This window comes from Danio rerio, chromosome 4 (genome assembly GCF_052040795.2).
Source record: "Danio rerio strain M-AB ecotype USA chromosome 4, GRCz13ab, whole genome shotgun sequence".
Lineage (NCBI taxonomy): Eukaryota > Metazoa > Chordata > Actinopteri > Cypriniformes > Danionidae > Danio > Danio rerio.
Window position 1 is genome coordinate 74592371 of NC_141024.2, and position 27692 is coordinate 74620062.

The following is a 27692-nucleotide window of genomic DNA, read 5'->3' on the forward strand; positions in this document are numbered from 1 at the left end:
AAAGTCGACGGTGGTCTGAGCGCTGCTTTTACAGTACAGAGAGGAGTTAGACAGGGATGTGCTGTGTCGGGGATGTTGTACACACTGCCTATCCAACCTGTGCTGAATAAACTAAGCTCTGAGATAAAGGGTGTGTGTGTTCCTCATTGTGACGTTTCTCTGCATCTTTCTGCTTGTGCTGATGATGTTGTTGTTTCATCTCGAATGCGGAAGATATTCAGAAACTGGATTTTATTGTAAGTGATTTTCAGAAGATCTCCTCTGCTAAAGTCAACTGGGGAAAGAGTGAAGCCCTGCTTGTGGGCAGCTGGAGCGGTGTCCCACCCAAGTTACCTGGAGGTTTGACATGGAAGAAAGGTGGCTTGAAATACCTCGGGTGAAGATGACTGTGTTCAGAAGAACTGGAATGGTACGCTTGAGAAAGGACTTCTACAACAATGGAAATGGTTACTTCCCCAGTTATCGTATAGAGGCCGCACACTTATAGTTAACAGCTTGCTGGATCCTCTATATGGCACAAGCTGGCGTGTGGAGGCCCCCCTATTGGTTTACTACCGAATCTTCAAAGAGAGATGGTCAATTTGTTCTGGGACAACCTACACTGGATCCCTCAAAGTGTTCTCTTCTCACCAAGAGATGAAGGAGGTCAAGGCTTGGTTGATCTTGTGAGTAGAGGAGCAGCGTATAGACTGCAGGTCATCCAGAGACTATTGTTTGGGCCCAAGAGTCTTGAAGAGCCGGTGTTTTTTGTCAGGAGATGACACTCCAGGATTGATGGACATATCAGTATCCAAAACAATGCCACGATTGAGAGACATTGTTGACGAAGCAGACACTGGACTGAGTGAATCTTGCTAAATGTATGGGAATAGGATCAGTAAGGTTTGCACAGGAACTCTGAGATAAACTGAGTGTGATGTTGAATGAAAAACACTGCTGGAGAGTTCTAGTCGGGATCTTTTTATCCCAGATGACGAGGAGTTTTCCCTGATATCAGAATTGAAGCTGTTGTTGGAGATGTTGGGGATAATAGTCCATCGCTGTGTTTTAATGAAAGTGCTGATGTTAGTTCAGCCGAAGGTGAAATATTTGACAGAGATATTGTGGAAATAAATAACGAGCACATTTTAAAAGACAGAACTGACACGGTATGGAGAAACACACTGGCAGTAGAAGAAGTCATGAAAGCAGAATGGAGAATGATCTATAAAGCAGCATTGATGAGAAGAGGAGGACACTTGCAGTGGAGAATATTACATGCTGCTGTAGCTGTGAACACAAATGAGCCCTAATATCAGTGAGACGTGTCCATTTTGTCCAGAGAGAGAAACTATTGTTCATTGTTTTACAGAGTGTACGAGACTTTCTCCACTGTTTCATATCCTGACTGTTTTATTTTCACCAATGCCTCATTTCTGTTCAAAACAGGTTTTTATTTGAGGTTTTCAGTAAAGCAAATGCAGAAATACAAATGTCCACTAATTCAGTTCTTATTGACCGAGCAAAATGAGCAATCTGTGTTTCTAGGAGAAATGAAATCAACAAAGACATGAACAAAACACTGCATCTATTATTAAACACAGGAGAACATCTAGAAGTGTTGAGGATTTAATGACTGTAACTTGACAAATGCAGTGACTGTTGTTGAGTGTGAATGGTGACACACACACACACAGACACACAGACACACACACACAGCAGTGAACACGCACACACATGCACAAACAATAGTAAACCTGCGCACACACACACACTCTTTCTCTTACACACACACTCTCCTACGCACACACTCTCTCTCTCTCACACACACACACACACACACACACACACACAAGCACACTCTCTCTCTCTCTCTCTCTTACACACACACGCACGCATGCACGCACGCACTCACTCACAAACACACACACACAAACCCTCTTTCTCTCACACACATGCACACTCTCTCTCTCTCTCTCTCTCTCACACACACACACACACACACACACACACACACAAACCCTCTCTCTTTCTCCCACACACACACACACACACACACAGTAGTGAACACATGCGTACGAGCACACACACACACACACACTCTTTCTCAAACACACACACACAAACACACACAAACACACACAAACACACACACACACACACACACACACACACACACACACACACACTGCTGCTGTCTGCTCCTGCAGAGGATTCTGGGTAAATCTCTCGTCAGTCTTCAGCTCAGTTTCACTGATGATCCAGGATAATAAATCCTAAACCCAGCACAGAGCGGCTCAGTGAATGTGGTCTGGACTGAGTGGATGAGGCTCATTGTGTCTCTATAGATGTTGTAGAAGATCAGAGTTCCTGCACTGTGATCCACAAACACTCCTATTCTCCTGCTGAGCGCCTTCACTGGGAGATCAGTGTGTGTGTAATTGTGCCAGAATATGAAACTGGAGGAAGAGCAGAACAAACTCCAGGACTGAGCATTAAATCCAAACACACACTGAAGATCTCCTCCCTTCCTCCTGATGCTCTTATATGACACTGATATATCCACACCATCAGCATCTCCACTCCAGTCAATCTCCCAGTAACAGCGTCCACACACACTCTCTCTGCACAACACCTGAAGATAATCATCAAATCTGTGTGGATGATCAGGATACGGCTGATTCTCTCTCACACTCTTCACCTCTCTGTTCTCCTCAGACAGAATGAGTCGAGTGTTTGCTGTGTTTGGATCCAGAGTGAGGAAACAGACATCTGAACACAAGAACACACACATTTACAACCACAGCTGTGTGTGTGTGACGGAGAGAGAGCGTGTGTGTGTGTGGGTGTGTGTGAGGTGTGTGTGTATGTGCGTGTGTGTGTGAGAGTATGTTTGTGTGTGTGCGAGACAGAGAGAGGGAGAGTGTGCGTGTGTGTGTGTGTGTGTGAGAGAGAGAGACTGTGTGTGCCCATGTGTGAGTGTCTGCTTGTGTGCGTGTGTGTGTGTAAGTGAGTTTGTGTATGTGTGTGTGTGTGTGTGAGAGAGAGAGAAAGTGTGTGTGTGTGTAAGTGAGTTTGTGTATGTGTGTGTGTGAGAGAGAGAGAGTGTGTGTGTGTGTGTGTGCAAGTGTGTGAGAGAGAGACTGTGTGTGCCCATGTGTGAGTGTCTGTTTGTGTGTGTGTGTGTGTGTGTGTGTGTGCGAGAATGAGTGTGTGTTTGTGTGAGTGTGTGTGCATGTGTGTGTGTGTGTGTGTGCATGTGTGTGAGAGAGTATGTATGCATGTGTGATGTGTGTGTGTGTGTGTGTGTGTGTGTGTGTGTAGTCCTACATTTGCGTGGTCCTGCTGTAATCCTCGTGTGTCCTCCATGATCCAGACTGTAAACACACACAGATGGAGAGAATGAGCTGTTTAGTTTCCCCCTCAGCTAATAAGCTAAAGCTAGCACTGAGCCGCTCAGCTACACGCTCCAAACTCTTGAGCTAAAACACACAACACTTGTTGGTTGAGCCGGGATGCACAATGAATGTAACACAGTGCGTTCTTTTCCTCTGCTGTTGGTGAAGCGAGCGCAGATACTGCTCATGTTGATGGAGACACCCTGCTGCAACATTCATTTATTACAGTGATCACACTTAGCTTTGCCATCGTTCTTCAGCACATGCAGCCTTTGAGCACATGTTGCAGTCCATCTCTAAACTATGTTCAGATTATTAAAGCTGCTCGCCAGCGCCCAAGTTCCTGACAGATTAGCAAGTGAAAAATACACATGTGTGCACAGAGAAGAGGAATCCAGATGTTGATTTTAGAACAAGAGTCTGAACATTAATCCAAGTGTCTGATTCCAGAATCTGAATCCATCTTCAATCCCCAACCCTATTCCTGACCTGATATTGTAGGATTCTTCAGCAGAAATGGAGGAAGAAGTTTCTCTGCTCAGCTCAAATGCTGAAACTGTACAGTGTGTCCCGCTTAATGTCACTGTAACTGAGCCAATACACTCCAACATTTACAGAGGAGATTCATTTCACACTCAATGATTTGCTCTTCATAGACATGACTGGAATACTCTACAAGCTGTATCTTCTGTCTGTCCTCACCCCATAACCCTCACAGAAAACTGAAGCTGATCACAAAAGAGCTTTCTAGTGTCTTTTTAAAGCCATTCAGTGTAAAAGCACAAGGCCAGTGCTGCTCCACATACTTGAGTTTGTCCAGTGTGTAGTTTGGATCCTCCAGTTGTTCAGAGAGCAGCTTGACTCCTGAATCTCCTGGATGATTGTAGCTCAGATCCAGCTCTCTCAGGTGTGAGGGGTTTGAAGTCAGAGCTGAAGACAGAAAACCACAGCCTTCCTCTGTCACCATACAGCCAGACAATCTACAAACACAGCAATAGTCCACATCACACAGTTGGACAATCACACATCTCTTTGTGTTGTGAAGATGCTGACTGCTGTTTCTGCTCATGTCAACAGCAGTGATGAACACACACATCCTGATCAGCTCTCCTTATTGATTGAGCCCTCGCATCAGCAAACACACACACACACACACACACTCAACAAGGACTCGACATCACCTGTAGAAGTGTACAGAGCATGACACATGTTACACGTGTTATTATATATAATTGAAGTCACCACAGGAGGGCGCTCTAGACTAATAGGATTCAAGTGAGACAAAGCAGAGTAAGAGCAATTCACGTTTGTTCACGAGCTAACAGGTACAGCTCGGAAGAATGTCTTGAGCTTTTAGTGTCCCTTCGGCAAGCAGAGCGAGGGATGTTTTGTTTATTGTTTGATTTATTTGGAAAATGTTAGATGTTTTGTAAATGTTTGTTGTTTATTTTTCTATGTTGTTCGTTTGTTTTCTCTAGTTTTACGGTGCTTTTGGTCTTTTGATGCTTTGGTGTTTACAACAAAGAACTGAGAAAATGATGATTTATGTGATGAACTTTATTGCATCCAAATAAACTATTTTAAATGCCCCCGTCAAAACTCTCTGCCTATTTATTGAAAGCTGAAGGGCTGCTACACTGGGAGATGTCAGACAATATTTATTAATAATCGCCTTTAAAGATATCCTGATGTCTGATAATCTCGTCTCTCCCCTCACATCTGTCATGAGACATGTCCACACACACGCACACACACACACACACACACACACACACACACACACACACACACACACACACGATCTCTGAAGAGGAATAACTGGAGAAGACAGAAGCGCTGGTGAACTCCTCTGAATGACCAAAACACCCAGGCGGGACAGAGCAACAGACAGATGCTGAGCTGCTTATCTTGGAGGATGGCCAGCACAAACTCAATGCAGCTTCACACTCTCGTCCAGCCCTACATCACAGCATCATCAAGACGCATTTATTAACTAGTAAAACTGTGGACAAGCAAATATGATACAGCCTATAGATACTGTCTAGCCAGTGCTCAGACTAATATGTGTGTAATGTGTTGAGGCCGCAGCTCATGATTGGCCATCCGCTTTCTCTTTCACTCACACATTCCTCTCCAAAGCGTGTGAGGGGGTCTAAACCTCAGATTATACTCATGAGCAAAAGGCCCGATCTCTCCTTCACATGTCTGGAGCTTTGTTTGCTTGATTTGTGTGTTAAAGTCATTCTAGATGTCTGTCAGCCTGTTCCTGTGGGTGAGATGGAGCGACTGACACATGAAATAAAGCTTTAGCATATGCATTCTTCTACAATCTAAAGGGAAGTGTCGTGTTATTACTAGACCATCTACACTTACAGACTGGGCCGACATTTACTTGATCACTTCACTAGATTATCTTTCCTCAATAATGTGGATTATCTAATCTAATCTAACCTGATCTACTCAAATCCACATCGCCCAGCCCTAATCAGGTGTCCAGACTTTAAAGATGCTCCCTAAATGTGCAGATATCAGACATACATTATATTATATCACCTTCACTGCTTTCTAACCAGTGCGAATGCTAACTCTTATGTTTAGGATGGAACACACTAGCAGTTAACGTTAGCTAGCTCTCAGCTAAACATCAGCTCTATTAGTTTAGCTTTAGCCGCCAGGAGTCTTAAGAAACAGAGCGGTGTCCCACATGTGTCTGAGTGACCAGGGCACTCATATTGACAGACAACCCTACTGAAAAATCCAGCTTGAACCAGCCTTGGCTGGTCTTAGCTGTTTGACCAGGCTGGTTTTAGAGGGTTTTTGGCCATTTCCAGATTGGTTTCCAGCCATTTCCAGCCTGGTCTTAGCTGGTCAGGCAGGAAAATGACCAGCTAAATCCAGCTAAAACTAGCTTAACCAGCCTAGGCAGGCCGGGAGCCCAGCCAAAACCAGCTATGTCCAGCTTAAACCAGCCTGGAAATGGCCAAAACCCCTCTAAAACCAGCCTGGTCAAACAGCTAAAAACAGCCAACCAGCCTAGGCTGGTTCAAACTGGATTTTTCAGCAGGGAAGCGTATCACACGAGAGTGTCAGTGCCCATTCTAGACTCACAGTGGATTTAACAGTGATGTTTCCTGTTTTCAGACAAACACACTCAACCAATGACTATTGCTGGACCAAGTTCATGTCTGAATATTAGAGAGTCCTAGACTATAGAAAGAAACGTCTTGAGTCTGGACTCGAGTACTACAGCCCTGACAGTCACCAACTTCAGCTTGTAGATCAAACTTTACTGTATAAAGAGCAACAGAACATGACCTGATCTTCATTTGTATATTATATTGTGGACGATGATGTAAATAAACTAAAACAAACACAAAGCCGCTCTCTTAATGTCTCTTTCACCAGCCTGACAGTCACATTCACACTGATGGAGCATTAGGGGACTTTTATTCTGTCAGCTGAGAAACACCTGATCAATAATCATGAGCGCTGACTCTCCTTCACACACAGCCTTTCTGACAGAAGATCTTCAGTCAATATATTGCTTCATGTGAATGAGTAATCAGGGTTATTTTCAGATGCATGTGTAGTAAATACATCAGTTCACCAGGTCTCTTACAGTAAACTGCTGAATACAGGCTTATAGTGTGTCTTCATATTATTGTAGTGGTTTAGATCAGTGGTCTTCAACCCCCAGGCGGGTGCTGGTGCGTGGATCAATCAGTACGGGGCTGAACAAGAATGAATTATCTTTAAGTTGGCAGATAAAGAAGCTGCATTTAAACTGGATTTGTGGGGACGGCGTGTGAACAGAGGCATATTGGACGTGTTTCAAACATTAGCGTGGATTTTGTGTGAGACTGAGCCTGCGCCCTCACTCACCAAGCTGCTGCACGATCACCAGTCTTCACTGTTAAAGGAGTTTGAGAAACACTTTCGCATGTCGAGATGTACATGATACTGTATGTGTGTGTGCTGGCGCCCACGGGCTGTTTCACAGGCACATGCAAAGCTTGAAGGTAAACAAATAACGGCTTATCATAAGCATCTTATCGATAATTATTTATACGGTTGGCATTAAAGGGAACATATAAACGTTATGTGACTAATTTCTAGCAGCTAAATGTGTCTGGAAAAATATTCAAAGGCTTTAATTCTCATAAACCGCGCGGACGTGAATACGTCTGACTGTTCTGATTGGCTAAAGCAGACGTCTCTCGTCAGCACGTTCTAGACGTGCACGCGCTCTTTCCAGCAATCTTCCTTCTATGGACCATCTCGTTGCAAAGAAACAAGCTCAGGGCTCCCATTGATTTAGCGTTACTGATGTTATAATATGTTATATTGTTGGAGCAATGTGTTAATAAAGTTATTACTTCCTAATGTTATAATAGCATTGTAATGTTGGAGCAATGTGCTAATAAAGTTCCATATGAGTACACAGTGGATTCACGTTGACCGGTCCGCAGTTAGAAAAAGGTTGTGGAGCACTGGTTTAGATAATATTAAGAGTGTCGTGAGACTTTTATATGTTTAGAAGAAACTGCAAACTGAACAAACAGCAGAGCATGTCTAAACTTCACCAGGACACAACAGATCTAAATATAAAAATATAAAATATGAATAAATAATTCAGAGGTAATTCATTATAAAGATCCTTAAAATAAACTGATTCCTTTAACTTTAAGTCACATTTGGGTATATTGGAAAAAGAGAAGCTCTGAAAGTGCAACATTTCATAATAGACTACGTAAAGCTTTTAAATATATTTATAAATGAACATACATTATTAAAGCTATGATTAAAATCACAACCCTGTAAATGTTTTGTTTCTTCTGTCAATCCACTGAATGGAGCTCCACATCAGGTAACCCAATATGAAACTGTATCTGTAGAGTGGAGAATCATTTACCTCAGTGTGTCCAGTTTACAGTGTTGACTCTTCAGTCCATCAGAGAGAAGCTTCACTCCTGAATCCTGCAGGTCATTGTTACTCAGGTCCAGCTCTCTCAGCACACAGTTTGAGGATTGTAGAGCTGAAGACAAACTCTCACAGCACTCAACAGTGAGTTCACAGCGCTGTAGTCTGTGTAGAGGACAAACAGCAACACAATCATCAGTGAGAAATGAGCAGTGTTGAGTGTTCATGAGTTCAGTCTACAGTGATAAAAGCAACACTGGAAATAAACTATATATATATACTGCTCAAACAATAAAGAGAACACTAAAATAACACATCCTAGATCTGAATGACTGAAATATTCTTATTAAATACTTTGTTCTTTACACAGTTGAATGTGCTGACAACAAAATCACACAGACATGATCACTGGAAATCAAATGTATTAACCCATGGAGGACTGGATTAGGAGTCACACTCAAAGCTGTAGTGAACTGCAGGAATTGCTGACACACTCCAGACACATGAGGTCCAGCATTGTCTTGCATTAGGAGGAACAAGAATATTATTTTATTTAAACACATCTTCTTTTTATTTATTTATTTATTTATTGAAAGTACATTAAACTAAACTAAAGATGTATTTCCCCATTCATATGACTGTACTGAATTATTGAACAGATTATTAATAACTAATCAGAGAGCATTTTACTGAGCTCAGTGTAAAGTTTAGTGTTTAGGCCTACAGTAAATGTAATATTAGAGGCATGTCTGCGGCGAGACGGCAATACTGTGTCTAAAATTACACTATTTCTCTGATCAGAAAACACACACAATTATCCAAGAGCAACACTGTGTTAGATTTGAGCAAATACACATCAACAAATGTCCTATTCAGCTGCAGGAGCACAGGGATTTACAGGGATTTGAGTTATTTTCCAGGATAAACTGTAAAGCAAATGAAGTAGATTATTAAATAAGTACAAATGTTGTTTGTGTGAGTAAAAAGTCAAGAAAAGTTTGTTAAATACGTTTAGAAATGCTGAAATAAATGAGCAAATAAGGAAACAGAACACTGCCGCCGCGTCCCCATGCAGTAATATGGTGTATCAGCGATCTCACAGGGGGACGATATGGCCAGCTAAAGATTTTCTGTTAAAGCAGGGCAGTGATTCACTAAACTGATCTGAGTCTTCAGTGCAGACTGATGTGTGTCTTCTGTGATCAATCAATGAATACTCACAGAGCTCTTCTGCAGTTTCTCACAGCTGCTGTCAGTCTCCGTCTTCCCTCATCTGATGTGTTGAATTTATTAAAGTCTAACTCATCCAGCGGCTCCTCTGACATCTCAATCATGTAGGAGATTGTTGAGCAGTGAGCAGGAGAGAGTTTCTCCTCTGAGTGTTTGTCTGATTTCACAAACTCCTGAATCTCTCTGGCCAGAGTCTGATCTTTCACCTCCAGCAGACAGAGGAACAGATTGATGGATCTTTCAGCTGAGAGAGGGTCATCTGTCTTCTTCTGGAACCGTCTGATGGGTCTTTTACCTGAGAGATGTTTATCTCTCTTGATCATGTCTTTAATGAACTGTGTGATTCTCCTGATGTTCTCTGAACTCTCCTCTGTGTGTGTCAGCAGATCCTGGAAGAGTCTCTGATTGGACTCCAGTGAGACGCCCAGCAGGAACCGCAGGAACAGATCCAGATGACCATTACTACTCCTGACAGCTTTAACTACTGCTGAACTGAGCAGATCATACAGAGACTTCTCAGAGCTGGACTGTAGATATTGATCATATGAATATTGTAAAAACACCTTCAGTAGTTTCCTCTTCTTTGTTAAATGGCAGTAAAACACAAAGAAAGCAGCCAGAAACTCCTGAAAGCTGAGATGGATGAAGCTGTAGACTTTCCTCTGATGAATCACAGATTCCTCCTTGAAGATCTCAGTGCAGATCCCAGAATACACCGAGGCGTCAGTGACGTCTATGCCGCTCTCAATCAGGTCCTCCTCATAGAACATCACATTGCCCTTCATCAGCTGTCTGAAAGCCACTTCAGCAAGTTTGAGGATCACTCCTCTGTTGGACTGCAGGAGTTTCTCTGGATCTCTCTCTTCATACTTCTGCTTCCTCATGTTGATCTGAATCAGCAGGAAGTGGATGTACATCTCAGTCAGAGTTTGAGGGATTTCTGCACTCACATCTTCTTCCAGGAGCTTCTGAAGCACAGTGGAGGAGATCCAGCAGAAGACGGGTATGTGGCACATGATCTGGAGGCTTCTTGCTCTTCTGATATGGGAGATGATTCTGCCGGCTTGATGCTCGTCGCTGATTCTCTTCCTGAAATATTCCTCCTTCTGAGGCTCAGTGAATCCCTGAATCTCTGTCAGACGGTGGATGTATCTGGAGGGGATCTGATGGGCTGCTGCTGGTCTGGAGGTGATCCAGATGAGAGCAGAGGGAAGCAGATCTCCTTTCAGGAGGCTCCGCATCAACACAGCCACTGATGAAGATTCAGTCACAGCACAAACTTTCTCCTCATCTGAAAAGTTGAGTGTGATTCTGCTTTCATCCAGACCATCAAAGATGAACACAACTCTACACTGCTCATAAATCTTGGGCTCCAGATCTTCAAGTTCAGGATGAAAGTCCAGCAGAAGTCTGTGAAGACTGTACTGATGATCTCTGATCAAGTTCAGCTCTCGAAATGGAAGCACAAACATGAAATCTACATCCTGATGGTCTTTTCCCTCGGCCCAGTCCAGAATGAACTTCTGCACAGAGACGGTTTTCCCGATTCCAGCGATGCCTTTAGTGAGAACAGTCTTGATCTGGGCTTTCTCCTTCTTGATCTTCTCCTCATGTCCTGCTCCAGCTGAGGCTTTAAAGATGTCATTGCAGTAGACTGGAGTGTGTTGTGAGGGTTTTGTTCTGGCTCTTTTCTCCATCTGTAAAACCTCATGTTCTTCATTCACTCCTTCACTCTCTCCTTCTATGATGTAGAGCTGTGTGTAGATGCTGTTCAGGAGGGTTTGAGTCTCTCCATGGTTGATTCCCTCAAATAATCTCTCATACTTGTTCTTCATGCTGGTTTTGTGCTGCTCTTTGACTCTCTGAAGTTCATCATGTTCTGGTTGGAGTGAATCCTGCTGCAGGTCTCCAGTCTGATCATCTCCATCCACACTGCAGGAACAACTACAACACAAGGAATCAATAAGTACACCCCATGGTTATGCCTTATAGCTCAATACTCTTCTGAATATGTGAATCCCAGCCTCCTGCTCTCACTCATGTGTCTCCTGCAATGAAAGTTTTTCATTTAATTCAATATTCAGGTTTACATGGGAAGTGGTTTACACATGTTTCTAAACATGGAACATTTGATAAGTTTAATATCGAAGATTTATGTATATACTGCATAAAATCCTAAGGTGGCCAAATTTTCGTGGTAAGATTTCTTTATGATTTTTAAGAAGGTTATGAGCTCATTATTTTCACATTACCGCTACTGTTGGTTTGTCTAAACTTCTAAGCTGAAGCTGATGTGTTAATTACTTTCACTTTCACATTACTGATCTGTGCTCTCTCTCTCTCTCTCTCTCTCTCTCTCTCTCTCTGTGAGAAGTTAAAGGCAACTAAAACATAAATATTTAAGGGCTTGATGTTCAAATCATGACTGTTTTCAGTCGACACTTTATATCAACATATAAAGATCATCTGTGTGATGGGACTGTCTGCATATGAATGTTTCATAAATCGCACATGAACCTTGTTGATTTGATAAGTTGATTTTTGTGTCCAGATCTGCCCTTGTTTCAGTGTTGGATTTATAAATGTGCCCTGTTGTGTTTGCATCTCTGTCTCTCTGTTTCTTGGATTGTTTTGTTTTCGCTCTGATCTTCACATTGACATTTGTATTTTTCTTTATTAGATTCAGCAGATGGATATTCTGTCTCTTAATTTCAAACTCACTGTTACAAAGAGGACATTATACTTCCAGAGTTCTTCAGATGCAATTTTTAAAGTCACAAACAGTAAGGGAACATTTAATAGTCAGATATCTGTCCTTATCAGGACAATTGCTGAATACATTCTAAACAAATCCAAGTCAGAAGATTTATATGACACGATTTTAGTGTTTTCTGGACATTTTAATGGAAATAATCTTACGCATTGTGCCTTTAAAGGGCACCTATTTTACCTCTTTTTCAAAAACTTTTGTGCCTCCAGAATGTGTTAGTTAAGTTTCAGCACAAAACACCCATCAGATTATTTATTAGATCATTCAGAATAAAAGAATTTTCAGCTCTGAACACACTGTAGCTATATCTGTGGCCTGTGCCTTTATGCATAATTAGCTAGTTCTCCCCGCCCACCATTCCCACGTGCCTGTCAGTGTGTGCCTCAGTCTCCGCATCGGCTGCGTCAGATAAACAGCACACAGACAGACATGAAGGAAGCAGATTTTACGTAATGTTTGTGAGAAACACTACAGCAAGAACTTTCCCAATGATTATTTGATACATTTGGGTTTAAGTTAATTCAAGCCTTTCTGCTACGATGAGTCACACACATTGTTGTTACAAAGTTCACCCACACACAGACACACACACGCACGCACAGTGCATTTAACTTTGTACTGTTTTTTGTCCTGTAAATGTGACAGGATACAGTTTAATATCCGCTGCTATATGGATATATTTTATGTTAATGTACAAAAAAAAAATAATTAACATCCACAAACCTGTATTGAAGCATATTCTTTTATAATTGTACTGACATGCGGCTGTGGTGAAGTAAATAGAGTTATTTTACCGTCTTTAACTTACTTTATTACTAAAATGCACTGTTTTAGAAATGTTTTAAACCTGTAAAACTCATTCTGGATCACATGTGATGAAGATTGATGATCACAGAGAGCTGAACAGATCCTTTTATCCCAGTTGCTTTGTCTTGTTGATATGATTATATGCGTTACTAAGGAGACATGTTAATACACGGCTGTCGATCAATTTGGTCGGCAGGGAAACCGCACTCCTACATCACGTTGTGGTGGGTCTCAAAAGAGGAGAGATTTGGATCCTAGTTTAACATCAGGAATAATAACATGGACACACTAAACCCACACACAGTTCTGTGCAAACAAAAAATAAGTTTCATCATAAGTGCCCATTAAAGTTTTGTTAAAGTAAAATAAAAATGTCCTGATGAATACTGAAATACAGTCCATGTGAGATCAATAATGTAGAACACAAAATACCTTCTGGCAGATGATGGTGTTTCCTCTCTGAGGTCTGGTGGATGACCTATTGACCCATCACTCTTCAGAGACACAGAGCTGGACACACATGATCCTGATCTCACACTGAACACACAAACACACCAGAGGAGAAGGAGCGTCACAACCTCAAGATGTTTTTCAAGATGTAAGATAAATCTTTAATGTGTAAAGTTTCAGATCAAAATAGTGATCAAACCCTTAATTAGACAGTTGTGAGGTATTATGATATGTTGAAAGAAGAAGGCAGGGTCGGCAATGTAGGTGAGTGCAAACATTTTATTTCTTTTTCTTTTTTTTCAGCTCAAGCAGCACACACACCTGTTAGAACTGCTCTGACCATTGTACAGTATCTGGCTCTCCCTTTTTAGAGAGTTTAGTTAACATGCTGATGAGGGTCGAATAATTAGGGATGAAACAATTATAATATCCGGCTAGCTCCAAGAACTGTCTAACCTCATTCTTGGTCTTGGGTCTTGGAAAGGGTTGCAAATGCTGCAGTTTTGTCAATTTGGGGCCGCACCTGCCTGTGTCCCAAGCGGAAGCCCAGATATCTGACCTCCACTTGCCCAATTGCACACTTCTTCGGGTTGGTCGTGAGCCCAGAGTGTCTCAGTGTTGTCAGGACGCCCTCATATGCTGCAAATGCCGCTGTAAATGATTACTAAAATGATGATTCCATCGAGGTAGGCAGCAGAAAACGTAGAGTGTCAGGCAAGAATTTTGTCCATTAAACACTGAAATGGAGCCGGTGCTTCAAACCACCCAAAAGGAAGTGTAACGCACTGGTGTAATCCAAAGGGTGTAGTAAAAATCATTTATTCCTTGGATAGAGGCGTAAGTTGAATTTGCCAGTATTCCTTCATCAAATCCTATGTCGATGAAAGCGAGCAGCACCTAGCTGATCAAGTAACTCATCAATGCACAGCATCAAATACGCATCAAATTTAGTCACAGCATTTCCTTTACAAAAATCCACACAGAACCAGATGGAGCTGTCCGTCCATCGGTCTCTGCCAGTCACTGTGGGATTCTTCTACCACCCTCATATCCAGCATCTTCAATTTTTCCTAAACCACTTTTTTTTGTGTGTGTTCAGGCAACTTGTATTGACGTGTTCTAACTACAACACCCGGTGTGGTCTCAATAAGGTGCTGAATCAGATTCGGTTCGTCCGGGCAGGGGTATGAACACATCTGCGAATTCCTGCTGGTGGCACCCGATGTTAGTGAGCTATCACTACCATCTAACTACCGTCGCCAGCATCACCACCTTTGGATCCTGCCACAGCTTTAATGAATTTTGATGGTAAATGTGGCGTGCCCCACCCCTGTCTATCTGCACCACTTTAAAATCAAGCTCCCTCACTCATTGAGTGATCACGAACGGTCTTTGCCACTTGGCAAGTGATTTTGAGCTGGATGATGGCAGCAATACAAGCACTTTATTTCCTGGTGCAAATTGTCATAATTTAGTGCCCAGAGCGTGGGGTTTTGCTTGCAGATTCAGAATGTATTGGAGCTATTTTTTACTGTTAGAAGGCTCGTCCTTCCAAGCCTCTCTCATGACATCCAGCACCTCTCGGGGCTGTCTGCCGTAGGGAAGCTCAAAGGGGGAAAACCCCATGGAGGCTTGGGGAACCTCTCCCACCATGAACAGTGAGGGCTTTAACCACTTATCCATTTTTTTTTACTTTCAAATTTGCCTAATAGTTAATAATAGAAGTGTTATGAATGACAGTGATTGACAGTTTAGTGTGATCAATAATGTTAAACACAAAATACCTTTTGACTGATGATGGTGTTTCCTCTCTGAGGTCTGGTGGATGACCTATTGACCCGTCACTCTTCAGAGACACAGAGCTGGACACACATGATCCTGATCTCACACTGAACACACAAACACACCAGAGGAGAAGGAGCGTCACAACCTCAAGGTGTTTTACAAGGTAGAAGATAACTCTTTTGTGTGTAAAGTTTCAGATCAAAATAGTGATCAAATCATTTATTAGACAGTTGTGAGGTATTATGATATGTTGAAAGAAGAAGGCAGGGTCAGCAATGCAGGTGAGTGCAACATTTTATTTCTATTTCTTTTTCTTTTTTTTCAGCTCAAGCAGCACACACACCTGTTAGAACTGCTCTGACCATTGTACAGTATCTGGCTCTCCCTTTTTAGTGAGTTTAGTTAACATGCTGATGAGGGCCGAATAGTTAGGGATGAAACGCCCATAATATCCCGCCGGCTCCAACAACTGTCTCACCTCACTTTTGGTCTTAGGTCTCAGAAAGGGTTGCAAATGCTGCAGTTTTGTCAATTTGGGGCTGCACCTGCCTTTGTCCAAAGCGGAAGCCCAGATATCTGACCTCCACTTGCACAATTGCACACTTCTTTGGGCTGGTCGTGAGCCCAGAGTGTCTCAGTGTTGTCAGGACGCCCTCATATGCTGCAAATGCCGCTGTAAATGATTACTAAAATGATGATGCCATCGAGGTAGGCAGCAGCAAATGCAGAGTGTCAGGCAAGAATTTTGTCCATTAAACACTGAAATGGAGCCAGTGCTTCAAACCACCCGAAAGGAAGCATAATGCACTGGTGTAATCCAAAGGATTAGTAAAAAGCATTTCCTTGGATAGAGGCGTAAGTTGAATTTGCCAGTATTCCTTCATCAAATCCAGTGTCGATAAAAGCAAGCAGCACCTAGCCGATCGAGTAACTCATCAATGCACAGCATCAAATACGCATCAAATTTAGTCACAGCATTAACTTCACAATATTCCACACAGAACCAGATGGAGCTGTCTGTCAATCGGTCTCTGCCAGTCACTGTGGGATTCTTCTACCAAAATTACCAGCCACTCTGCATTTTCACTAGCCACAATTTTGTTGTTGGGAAAATATTTTAAATGCATAAATATGACTTTAACATAAAATTACTTAATTTAGATTTTGTGTTTTGTCCACCTGCCTCCTGATTCATTTCACATTTTGTGTGTCGTGTATGAGCAAATGGGTCATGGTTTTATAGTGTTATACTGAAATTAGTTTGTATTCCACATGACTTTTCAGAACTCAAAATTAAGGATTTACCTAATTTATTTCTGACCACACCAAACAAAAATAATATCTTAGCCACAAATTTAAAATGCATCAAACAAGCTAAATATAGCAGTATACTATACTTTTTTATGTATATAAAAAAAACGTTTAAAAAAACTAAGAAAAACAATTGACTTTTAAAAAATATTTTTTAAATAAACATTTTAAAATAATAAATATTGTCATGTATCAAAAATATGCACAGTAATCTGTCCTCACTAAAGGTCTCTCAGATCACCAGTTACCTACACATAAATGGAGAGTTAATCTCATATTAAAACAAATGTTGTTCTAAAAAAATGACAATTAAACCAAATAAACAAAAATAACCTTAAGAAAAAGAAAGCTGGAGAAAAATATACTATGTGATAATGAAAGGATGATCACACGGTTAAGGCCAAATAATAATCTGTTTAAAGCGAAAGCAACCGCTGCTGCTAACAAAAAGACATATTTGGAGCTCTTGAAAGCAGCAAGACCGTGTGTGCATTAGCATTACTTTTTTGCCTGACTATTTGATAGAGATCCGGTCATAGTTGAGTTCCAGGCACGCGTGCTTCATGGAAGGAAACTGGAGTGCGCACGCGCTTTAAACAGTCGCACGCATTACATCAGCTGTTAGCGCAAGTGATTATCCTCTCATTCGGTATTCATCTGCTTTCTTCTGTTCGCGCGAATGGAATTTTTTTTTTTTTTTTTGTTAGTCGTGCTGTTTCTCTATTCAAGATCACATTTGCAGGCATATTGGGTCTTTCTTATAGTCGAACCCTGCTTTTAAGAAAAGCACAATTTAAAAATTATTTTCAACCAGGCAAAGTGGCTATAGGAGGTGTCTGTCCAACCCGCCAAAGCTGAAATCTACCAGCATTTGGCGGGTGTTAATCTAAAGCCCTGCTAATAGGTAATAATAGAAGTGTTATGAATGGCAGTAATTGACAGTTTTTGTGTGTCCAATAATGTAGAACACTAAATACCTTTTGACAGATGATGGTGTTTTCTCTCTGAGGTCTGGTGGTTTACCTTTTGACACGTCACTCTTCAGAGACACAGAGCTGGACACACATGATCCTGATCTCACACTGCCAACACAAACACACCAGAAGAAAAGGAGCATCACAACCTCAAAGTGTTTGCCAAGACGTAAGATAAATCTTTAATGTGTAAAGTTTCAGATCAAAATAGAGATCAAATCATTTATTATGCTGTGAGGTTTGGGATATGTTGAAAGAGGAAGGCAGGGTCGGCAATGCAGGTAATTGCAAACATATTGTAATAATTTTTCTTTTTTCAGCTCAAGCAGCACACACACCTGTTGGCACCGCTCTGACCATTGTACAGTATCTGGCTCTCCCTTTTTAGTGAGATTAGTTAACATGATGATGAGGGCCGAATAGTTAGGGATGAAACGCCCATAATATCCCGCCGGCTCCAAGAACTGTCTCACCTCATTTCTAGTCTTTGGTCTCGGAAAGGTTGGAACTGCTGCAGTTTTGTCAATCTGGGGCCGCACCTGCCTGTGTTCCAAGTGGAAGACCAGATACCTGACTTCCACTTGCCCAATTGCACACTTTTTCGGGCTGGCCGTGAGCCAAGAGTTTCTCAGCACTGTCCTGACCGCCCTCAGACAGTGGCGCCCCCAGAAAATTTTCTTAGGGGTGGCCAGAAGAGGCCGCACCAAATCTTGGGGTGGCACACAAAAAAAAAATAATGAATTCAGTGTAATGTTATATTTTTGTTTCTGGTAAATGAAATAATGTAGTTTTATTCATTTAATTAATTCTACTTGAAATATTGCAATTCATTCTTTGAAATATATCAGCAAGTACATGTGCAAACCAAATAAAAATCTATGTTTAGTTTAAAAACACTTTTCATATACTGTATAAATGACTTCTTTTTTTTTTACGTGCCTTTATTGTACATCATACGAGATATGCCATGTCTAAAATTAATGAAGATTAATGAGTTTATTATTCCCAGTGATGGGTTGCAGCTGGAAGGGCATCCGCTGTGTAAAAATGTGCTAGATAAGTTGGCGGTTCATTCTGCTGTGGTGACCCTGGATTAATAAAGGGACTAAGCCGAAAAGAAAATGAATGAAAGAATAATGAGTTTATTAATTACCCAAACAAATGAACAAACTGAACAAAAGGCATTACTATACACACTCACTATACCTAATAATATTATTTATCCATATTGCTTTTTGAACCATTTTATTAATGCAGCTTCTTCTATTGATATACTGTAGCTTAAGGTAAATATTAAATAGCCATTGCTGTCTATTGAAGGTGTGTGCGTGCTGTCAAGGACGATCGGGGAGGGTGGTGGTGGTTCTAGTTTAAATGACACCCTGGGCGAACCACCCTATACACCCCCACCTCTCTTGAATTGTTAGATTTGTTATTCAATAAATATAACAATTTATTTATATTTATTCTAAATAAATACAATTAATATTAATATACAATTATTATTCTAAATAAATAACAGAAATCAGTCCTAAATATTACTGGAAAACAACAACTGGAGTGATATGCCAACATCACTTAAGAAACCTTTTGCATGAAAATTAATTATGACAATTCTAAAGAATACAAAAAATGTATTATAGAATTATCTGTGGTCTTAGACCAGATCATGGCTGAGAAATCATGTTATGAAGTCTTACCTCCCTGACTCATTATCCCTCCTTTCTGCTTTAAAGGCATGCTTAGTGAAAGTAACATCATCATCATCATCATCATCATTATATTATATAAACTTTAAACGACTTTCAAAACTCGCTGCGTGCCGACACTTCTGCACAAAAGGCTGTTACTCCGGTTTCACGGCGCATGAGCGGTGCCTATTATGTCGGCGTGCATGCAAACAACCAACCGGGATTCACACAGGAGTGCGTGAGGCGCGCGGGAATGGTTTTCCGCGCGCATGCGTCAGTTTGCTTTCACCAGCATTGAACCAGAGGGGGAGAGCTACGTCAGTAACACCAACAATAATTTAGTGACTGCATTTTATTTATTTATTTATGTATTTATTTATTTATCTAAATATTGGGAATTTATAAGTTCATTTAAATCAATAATGTCAACCGCAAAATTATATTGGGGTGGCCAAAGGGGTGGCCACAGGGGTGGCCAGAGTTTACCGAGGGACCCCTTGGAGGCGCCCCTGCCCTCAGATGCTGCAAATGCTGCTGTAAATGATTAGTAAAATGATGATGCCATTGAGGTAGGCAGCAGCAAACGCAGAGTGTCAGGCAAGGATTTTGTCCATTGAACACAGAAACGTAGCCGGTGCTTCGAACAACCCGAATGTAAGCGTAACGCACTGGTGTAATCCGAAGGCTGTAGTAAAAATCATTTATTCCTTGGATAGAGGTGTAAGTTGAATTTGCCAGTATTCCTTCATCAGATCAAAATCAAGCTTCCCACTCTTCGAGTGTCCATGAACGGACCTTGCCACTAGGCAATTTTTGAGCAAATTGTCCGACGAGAGCCGCCCCAGAGCGTGGAGTTTTGCCCTCAGGTCCAGAATGTATCAGAGCTCATTTTTACTGTTAGAAGGCTCGTCCTTCCAAGCCTCTCTCATGAAATCCAGCACCCCAAGGGCTAACTGCTGTAGTGAAGCTTGATGGGGGAAAACCCTGTGGAGGCTTGGGAAACCTCTCCCAACAGTGAGGTGAACAGTGAGAGCTCTAACCACTTATCCAAATTTTTGTACCTTCAAATCTGCCTAATAGTTAATCATAGAAGAGTTATGAATGACAGTGATTGACAGTTTTGTGTGATCAATAATGTAAAAGACTAAATACCTTTTGGCAGATGATGGTGTTTCCTCCCTGAGGTCTGGTAGATGATCTTTTGAGCTGATGTTTTGATGTAACTTTAAGCGGTCATTCAATAGAAACACAGAGCTGGACACATGTGATCCTGATCTCACCCTGAACACACAAACACACCAGAGGAATAAACTGCAGGACAAACTTCAGTCTACTTTACAGGAGATTATCAGACAAATATGAGTTTGTTCAGTTTAATTCAGCACTAACTAGTTGTCTGAAGGTCTGTCTGATCAGGTCTGCTACACAGGAATCATGGGTAAACAGACGAGGGATGCGCTGCTCTTTTCATTCATTTATTTTCCTTTTGCTTAGTCTCTATTCAGAGTTCGCCACAGCAGAATGAATCGCCAACTATTCCAACATGTTTTATGCAGCAGATGCCCTTCTAGCTGCAACCCAGTACTGGGAAACACCCACACACTCATTCACACACACACACACACACACACATACACTATGGCTAATTTAGTTCATCAAATTCCCCTATATCTTGTGTGTTTGGACTGTGGGGAAGCACCCGGAGGAAACCCATGCCAAAACGAGGAGAGCGTGCAAACCTCACACAAAAAGGCCAACTGACCCAGCTAGGACTTGAACCAATGACCGTCTTGCTATGAGGCGACAGTGCTAACCACTGTGTCACCCACGCTGCTTTATCATTCTGCATAATTTTAATTTAAAACCTTGTGATGTTGTGACCTGTTGAGAAAAAACTCATCACAGAAATCTGATGAGGAATATAAAACACAAAACATTACTTTCTGTCATAGAAATACACAAAAGCATTTTATAATTCTCTTCACTGAACTATACACTGAGTTTAACATGCACATTTGTACTAAAGCACAAGCTGAAACTTGTTCTGCGCTCAGCTTTAACTCTGATGTTGTGCAAGACTTTAAACAGCACACATGATGACACATATTTAGCTCTGGTAAATATGACACCAGATCAGGCTGTCTGTAATCTAAAATGATCTTAACACATTTGCTGAAGCTGTAAACTGAAGCTTTGTCCATCATTTGATCAGGCAATAGCAACACAAATAAGTGCATTGTTGTTGGTGTTTGTTGTTCAGAGAAAGTGTTGAAATAATGGTGTAAAAACAGAGTCAATACCTGTGTTTCTCTGAGAGAGAGTCCTTTACTCGCTCCTCTGCCATACTGCAGCTAAAACACCAATGCAGACATTAGCAGAGCTTTCAGGAAACAATCAGCCGCTGACCATCACCTGGAGATGACAATATACTGAGATGAAGAACAGCACACTTTACATACACACTTCTTCAAATGAATGCAGTTCCCTGATCTGACACCTCATATATTTCACATTTAATATATGTTATATACATTGTCGAGTGACATACTACACATTTAGTTAGTACTCAAAACGTCTGCTGACAGATAAGGGTTAAATGTAATTTGTTTAGTAAACATCAGCATTTTAATAAAAAAATAAATAAATGAACAAAACCAAGCCATAAAAAAAACAATCTTTAAAAAACTTGTTATTCAGCAGCTTTTCTTCCTGTTCAACTGACGGTCTGCTTTAACTTTACTTTTGATTTGGTGACTCTGAATGTTTAGAGTTATATTTAATGCTGAATTATTGGACACTATTGAGTCAGTCTGATATAGAAGAGCACAAACACTTTAAAGGGATTAAAAATAAAGCTTTTAGACACAGTGTTTAAATGAGCGTGTTTGACTCAGTGTTTAATCTGTGTTTGAGGATTTGATCTTCAGGATCAGACATTTAAATCACACTCACACATATAAACCCTTCATCATCTCCACAAATCAGCGTAATGTAGAAGTGTTAAACTCACATGCAGAAGTACAGACGCTCTTGTGCAGCAGGAACACAATCTGAGCTCTTTCACTCTTTCACTTCACTAAAACACACCTGTGTGATCTACAGGTATATCCTCAAATATTACTGGCTCCACAGAGTGACACTGACATGAATATTCATGAGATTCTACTGACTGTGGGCGTGTCCTGAAGACAACACACAAAGCACTGGAGCTGAAGATATCTGTGCAGATTCTCTGAGCACGAGTGTGTTGATGGAAGATTAAGAGAAGGTATTTAAGATGAAATCTGAGAGGTCTCTGAAGAATATTTAGAGTAATGTTGAACCTATAAAATAAGATTGGAGATTTATATATAAATGAGTGCACCTCATACAGATCTCTCTGCTATATTATTATTTTCAATAGGATGCTGTCCAATAATATTCAATAAGTGTGTTTATACAATATGTTGACAAGGTTTAGGGATTTATTGGTAGTTTGGGACTGATTGACAGCTATACCTTATACCAGCATAAGCCCACTTTACAGTCAGCAGCCATTTGCATGGTGCAGAGCAGTCTTCAAACACTCCAGTGGTAAACCCCTCAGAAATTCAAACTCCAGGCAAGAATCATACTGTCATTACTGTGACACTAAACACCACTGTCTTAATCAGTGCCTAAATTTTGCACAGCTAACCAGTGAAATCAAAACTATCTGGATTAAGATGAATAAGAGATGCTGGAGGTACGGATGAAAAAATCAAGCTGCTCACTGCAGGTTAAAGGGCATCTGTAAAATTTGTAAAGGCAAACACCTAACTGTCCTACATGACCTCAACACAAAATCAGCTGAGATGAAGCAAGTTGAAATGCCTCAGGAAAGTCAGATGCTGTACCTTGATCGGCCAGCAAATGGCAGCCAGGTCATGTTGAAAATCAGTAAAATGTTGTTACTCAATGGCGAGCATTCACTGATGGCTTATGCAATTCTGGACGATGGGTCTGAACGTACCATCTTGCTTCATGATACAGCAGAACAACTTAAGCCTAATAGACAGGAAGAGAAGCTTTCGTTAAGGACAGTTCGACGTGGCACCCAATTTATTCATGGTTCAAGAGTATCTTTTACTCTTTCTCCAGCATATCAGCCAGACAAAAGATTCACAATAAAGAGTGCCTTCACTGCAGCAAATTTGGGTCTGGCTAAACATTCACATCCAGTTGCCCTATTGCGAAAGAAATATAAATATCTTTAAGGACTGCCTCTTTATGCGTTTCCTCAGGCCCAGACAGAGCTGCTAATAGGTTCTGATCATGACCACTTGATCACCCCATGGAGCAAGTACAGCAAGAGCCCAGAACTGGCAAAGGTGTGCAACCAAGAAGTTGAAAGGCTGGAGCAATCTGGTTATGTGATCAAATTATCGCTCAAAGCAATCGAGCAAACACACGAATCCTGGTACATACCACACCATATGGGCACCATGATGGCAAACACATGGTAGTGTACAATTGTTCCTTCCTGTATTAAAGCCATAACCTTAATGAGTATCTGCTGCATAGGCCCACTCTTCCTTCCACCTTGTTAGGAGTGTTGCTTCACTTTAGAAAGCATTTTGTTGCCATCATGAGTGACATTAAAGGCATATTCGATCAGATTTGGCTGCTCGAAGAAGAAAGACAGCTTCTTAGATTCCTGTGGAGAGACATGCATTGTGATAATCCAGTCAGCATCTATGAGTGGCGAGTTCTGCCATTTAAGATAACATGTAGATCATGCTGCACAACATTTGCTGTCCTCAAACATGTTCAGGAGAATACTGTTCCAGGTGAAGACACACGTGCAGCTGTGGAGAAACATTTCTATGTGGACAATTACCTGCAGAGTGTAACATCAACTGAAAAAGGCGGTGGGTTTCTAGCATCCCTTCTGCTGTTGCTCACCTTCCTACATAAGCTAGATCTAAGAAAAATGAGCTTTAGCTTTCTGAAAAGTAGCGCGATGTTTCTGAGTCCACCATGGGTCTACATTAGCTCTGCCAGACACACTTGGTTACAAAACTCATCCAAGGGAGCCACAAATACCCACAATGAGGTACCTACCAAGTCTTAGCCAGTCAGTATGACCCAACAGAGTACATAATCCCCTACACAACACTAGCTAAAGCATTGGTTCAAAGGTTATGGGATAAAAAAAAAAAACATGGGTGGGATGACCCATTGCTGCCAATGGAACTTGTGCAAGCCTGGCAAGAATGGGAGAAGGAACTGCAGCACCTGAACAACATTGCCATACCACGGTGCTACACCAGCACACAGCTAGATTCTGAGTCCTGCTTAGGAGACATCCACATATTCTGTGATGCTTCAAGTCATGCATATGGTTCAGCAGCATATTTGAGAACACAGAGTCTTCAAGGCCAAGCTGAGGTTGCATTTGTCACAGCCAGATCACGAGTGTTCCCAAAACAACAGCTATCTGTACCCAGGCTGGAACTTTGTGCAGCACTTAGTGGAGCTCAACTAGCAGAAGTTCTAGAAAGGGAACTGACACTGAACATTCAGAAGGTTCATTTATGGAGTGACTCAAGGACAGTCTTGTCCTGGATCCAGTCCGATTCCTGCAGATATAATGTGTTTGTGGGTACACGAATCGCAGAGATTCAGGAGCTGACTGAAAACAATCCAGCAGACGACATAACCCACTGCAAAACCCTTCAGCAGCTCTCAGTTCCCAGCCAGTGGCAGCAGGGACCTCCATTTCTGTGCCAAGACTCAAGAACCTGTCCTCAAGATACAAGAAAATCAGTCCTAGACATTACTGATGAGGAGAGTAGGGTAACCTTTTGTAGCCTGACCACGATAGACTAGTCTGATATAATGCAAGAATTCTCGCAGTACCACAGCTTTGATCAGTTGGTCGAACATGAAGCACAAGAGCAGTTAAAGCGAACTAATAAACACGAGAAGTATGTGCCCAAGACCATGCAGCTGCTGAGTACTGAGTCCTGAAGCAGGCACAAGCCATGTGCTTTCCAGCTGAACTTAATGCATTAAAGAGTAACAAACCCTTACTTTCCAACAGTAGATTATTAGCCCTAGCTCCTGAGCTTGACCCGTCTCCTGGACTTATAAGAGTCGGTGGTTGTCTGAGACATAGTGAACTGCTTAAGCCAGATACCGTATACACAATTGTACTTGAACCCAAACACCCACTCAGTCAACTCCTGATTCAGCATTATGATGAAAAACTCCACCATCCTGGCCCAGAAAGAGTGTTTGCAGAGTTACGCAGAAAATACTGGACTGATCAGAAAGAAATCAACTGTTGAATCGACTGAAGAAAGATGGATCCTGTTAAACTGGAGAGTGAAGATGAGAAGATTGAAGAAGAGGCGCTTACAGTGAGAAAAGAAGAGTCTGAGGAACAGACATGTCGGTTTATTAAAGCTCAGTTCATCTGTGTGTTCACTAAACATCTTCAGCTAAAAGTAGCTAAAACTGGTTTTATATTCGCACATTTAGACTTTGTCATTAATAATATCACTTTAGAAATATTATTCTGTGCTAATTCTGACTAGATAAATCATATACTGAGTTACAATTGTTTTTATAATTGTTTGTTTTGGTACTGTGACAACTTATGACAGGCTATTTTAAATACTGGCTCTGAAATAGCACGTACAAATGACTTCAACATAACATTAGCACTGTTTAATTGACTGTTAATATTGTATATTGATGGTCATTATATAATAATATAATATGATTTTACTATTTCAAATTAGCACAGAATCATTTTCTGAAGTGATATTATTAAGGAGAAAGTCTGAATGTGTGAATATAAGACCAACTTTACCTCAATAAATCACATTATCAGCCAACGACTATCAAAGTACAATAGTCACAGTCAAATAAACAGTGCTGATGTTGTGTTTAAGTCATTCTTATGCACCATTTCAGAGCCAGTATTTAAAGCAGCTGAAATGAACAAATGTACAAATATAAAGCAACTTTACCTCCGTTTATAACTCAATTCATGACTATTGTGCAGTTGTTGTTGTTTTAATATTTAAGTTATAATAAGTTACTCTGACAGTAAAGGGTTAAATGCAGTGTTGTTTAAGGATCGTCAGCTTGTTTTTCAGCAGCTTTTCTTCCTGTTCAACTGGAAGGTCTGCTTCTGACACCTCACATATTTCACAGTTAATATATGATATATAGTTTGTCGAGTGACATTATATATATTAACTAAGATATTGAGTTAAAATGTTTGCTGACAGTGAAGGGTCAAATGTCATTTGTGTAGTGAAAGTCAGCATTTTAATAATAAAAATAAATGAACACAACCAATCCTTAAAAAACACTCTGAACCACCTCTTGAAGAAACCTGTTTTCAGCAGCTTTTCTTCCTGTTCAACTGAAGGTCTGCTTTAACTTTACTTTTGATTTGGTGACTCTGAATGTTTAGAGTTATATTTAATGCTGAATTATTGGACACTATTGAGTCAGTCTGATATAGAAGAGCACAAACACTTTAAAGGGATTAAAAATAAAGCTTTTAGACACAGTGTTTAAATGAGCGTGTTTGACTCAGTGTTTAATCTGTGTTTGAGGATTTGATCTTCAGGATCAGACATTTAAATCACACTCACACATATAAACCCTTCATCATCTCCACAAATCAGCGTAATGTAGAAGTGTTAAACTCACATGCAGAAGTGCAGACGCTCTTGTGCAGCAGGAACACAATCTGAGCTCTTTCACTCTTTCACTTCACTAAAACACACCTGTGTGAGCTACAGGTAGATCCTGAAATATTACTGGCTCCACAGAGTGACACTGACATGAATATTCATGAGACTCTCCTGACTGTGGGCGTGTCCTGAAGACGACACACAAACCACTGGAGCTGAAGATATCTGTGCAGATTCTCTGAGCACGAGTGTGTTGAAAGAGTATTGAAAAAGTATAGTATATATAGTGTCATATATTACAAACATATATGAGAATAGAGAAAAAGGTATTTGAAATAAAATCCAAGAGGTCTCTGAACAATATTTAAAGCAGTATTGGACTAATAAAATAAGATTACAGATGGAAATGGAAATGAGTACACCCCTTACAGATCTCTCTGATGAATTATTACTTTCTCTCAGATGCTGTTCAATAATATAAGTGTGTTTATACATTAGATTAGTCAGAACTGAAGCCAAAACAGTTTTAAATTTCACTGAAATGTTCATTCATTCATTTTCTTTTTCGGCCTAGTCCCTGATTTTTATCAAGGGTCACCACAGCGGAATGAACCGCCTACTTACCGGAGCACCTAGAGGAAACCTACGGCAACACTGGGAGAACATGCAAACTCCACACAGAAACACCAACTGACCCAGC

The 27692-nt window shown here is 40.9% G+C and overlaps 2 protein-coding genes and 1 pseudogene across 6 annotated transcripts in view; all 3 read right to left on the reverse strand.

Annotated features, from left to right (window-relative positions):
• LOC141381860 (NACHT, LRR and PYD domains-containing protein 3-like) overlaps positions 1–27692 on the reverse strand; it is a 124239-nt pseudogene that overhangs the window by 26357 nt on the left and 70190 nt on the right. The window lies entirely within an intron of this gene.
• LOC147845313 (NACHT, LRR and PYD domains-containing protein 3-like) overlaps positions 1–27692 on the reverse strand; it is an 82561-nt gene that overhangs the window by 26357 nt on the left and 28512 nt on the right. The window contains exon 13 of one of the 2 annotated variants that reach the window (XM_088650856.1): positions 1375–2177. The exons of the other annotated variant lie outside the window; for it this stretch is intronic. The gene's annotated coding sequence lies outside the window, so the exon portion shown is untranslated. Of the gene's footprint in view, positions 1–1374; positions 2178–27692 lie in introns of those variants that run through there. 2 annotated transcript variants of the gene reach the window in all.
• Positions 1593–27089, reverse strand: LOC108183522 (NACHT, LRR and PYD domains-containing protein 3). Of its 3 annotated transcripts, XM_087245772.2 has the most exons (12): positions 22327–22368; positions 21617–21728; positions 20469–20597; positions 18099–18334; positions 17629–17733; positions 15340–15444; positions 13538–13642; positions 9520–11472; positions 8290–8463; positions 4184–4357; positions 3310–3356; positions 1593–2751 (listed from the first exon to the last, which is right to left on the reverse strand). In XM_087245772.2, exons 4-12 carry the CDS (start codon positions 18101–18103, stop codon positions 2219–2221), a joined length of 3201 nt encoding a protein of 1066 aa, XP_087101898.1. In that variant the 5' UTR covers positions 18104–18334; positions 20469–20597; positions 21617–21728; positions 22327–22368; the 3' UTR covers positions 1593–2218. The 3 variants fall into 3 exon arrangements, with proteins under 3 accessions (XP_087101898.1, XP_087101897.1, NP_001431626.1); XM_087245771.2 differs by lacking the exon at positions 18099–18334; NM_001444697.1 differs by lacking the exons at positions 18099–18334; positions 22327–22368 and adding an exon at positions 27009–27089 and having other exon boundaries at positions 1595–2751.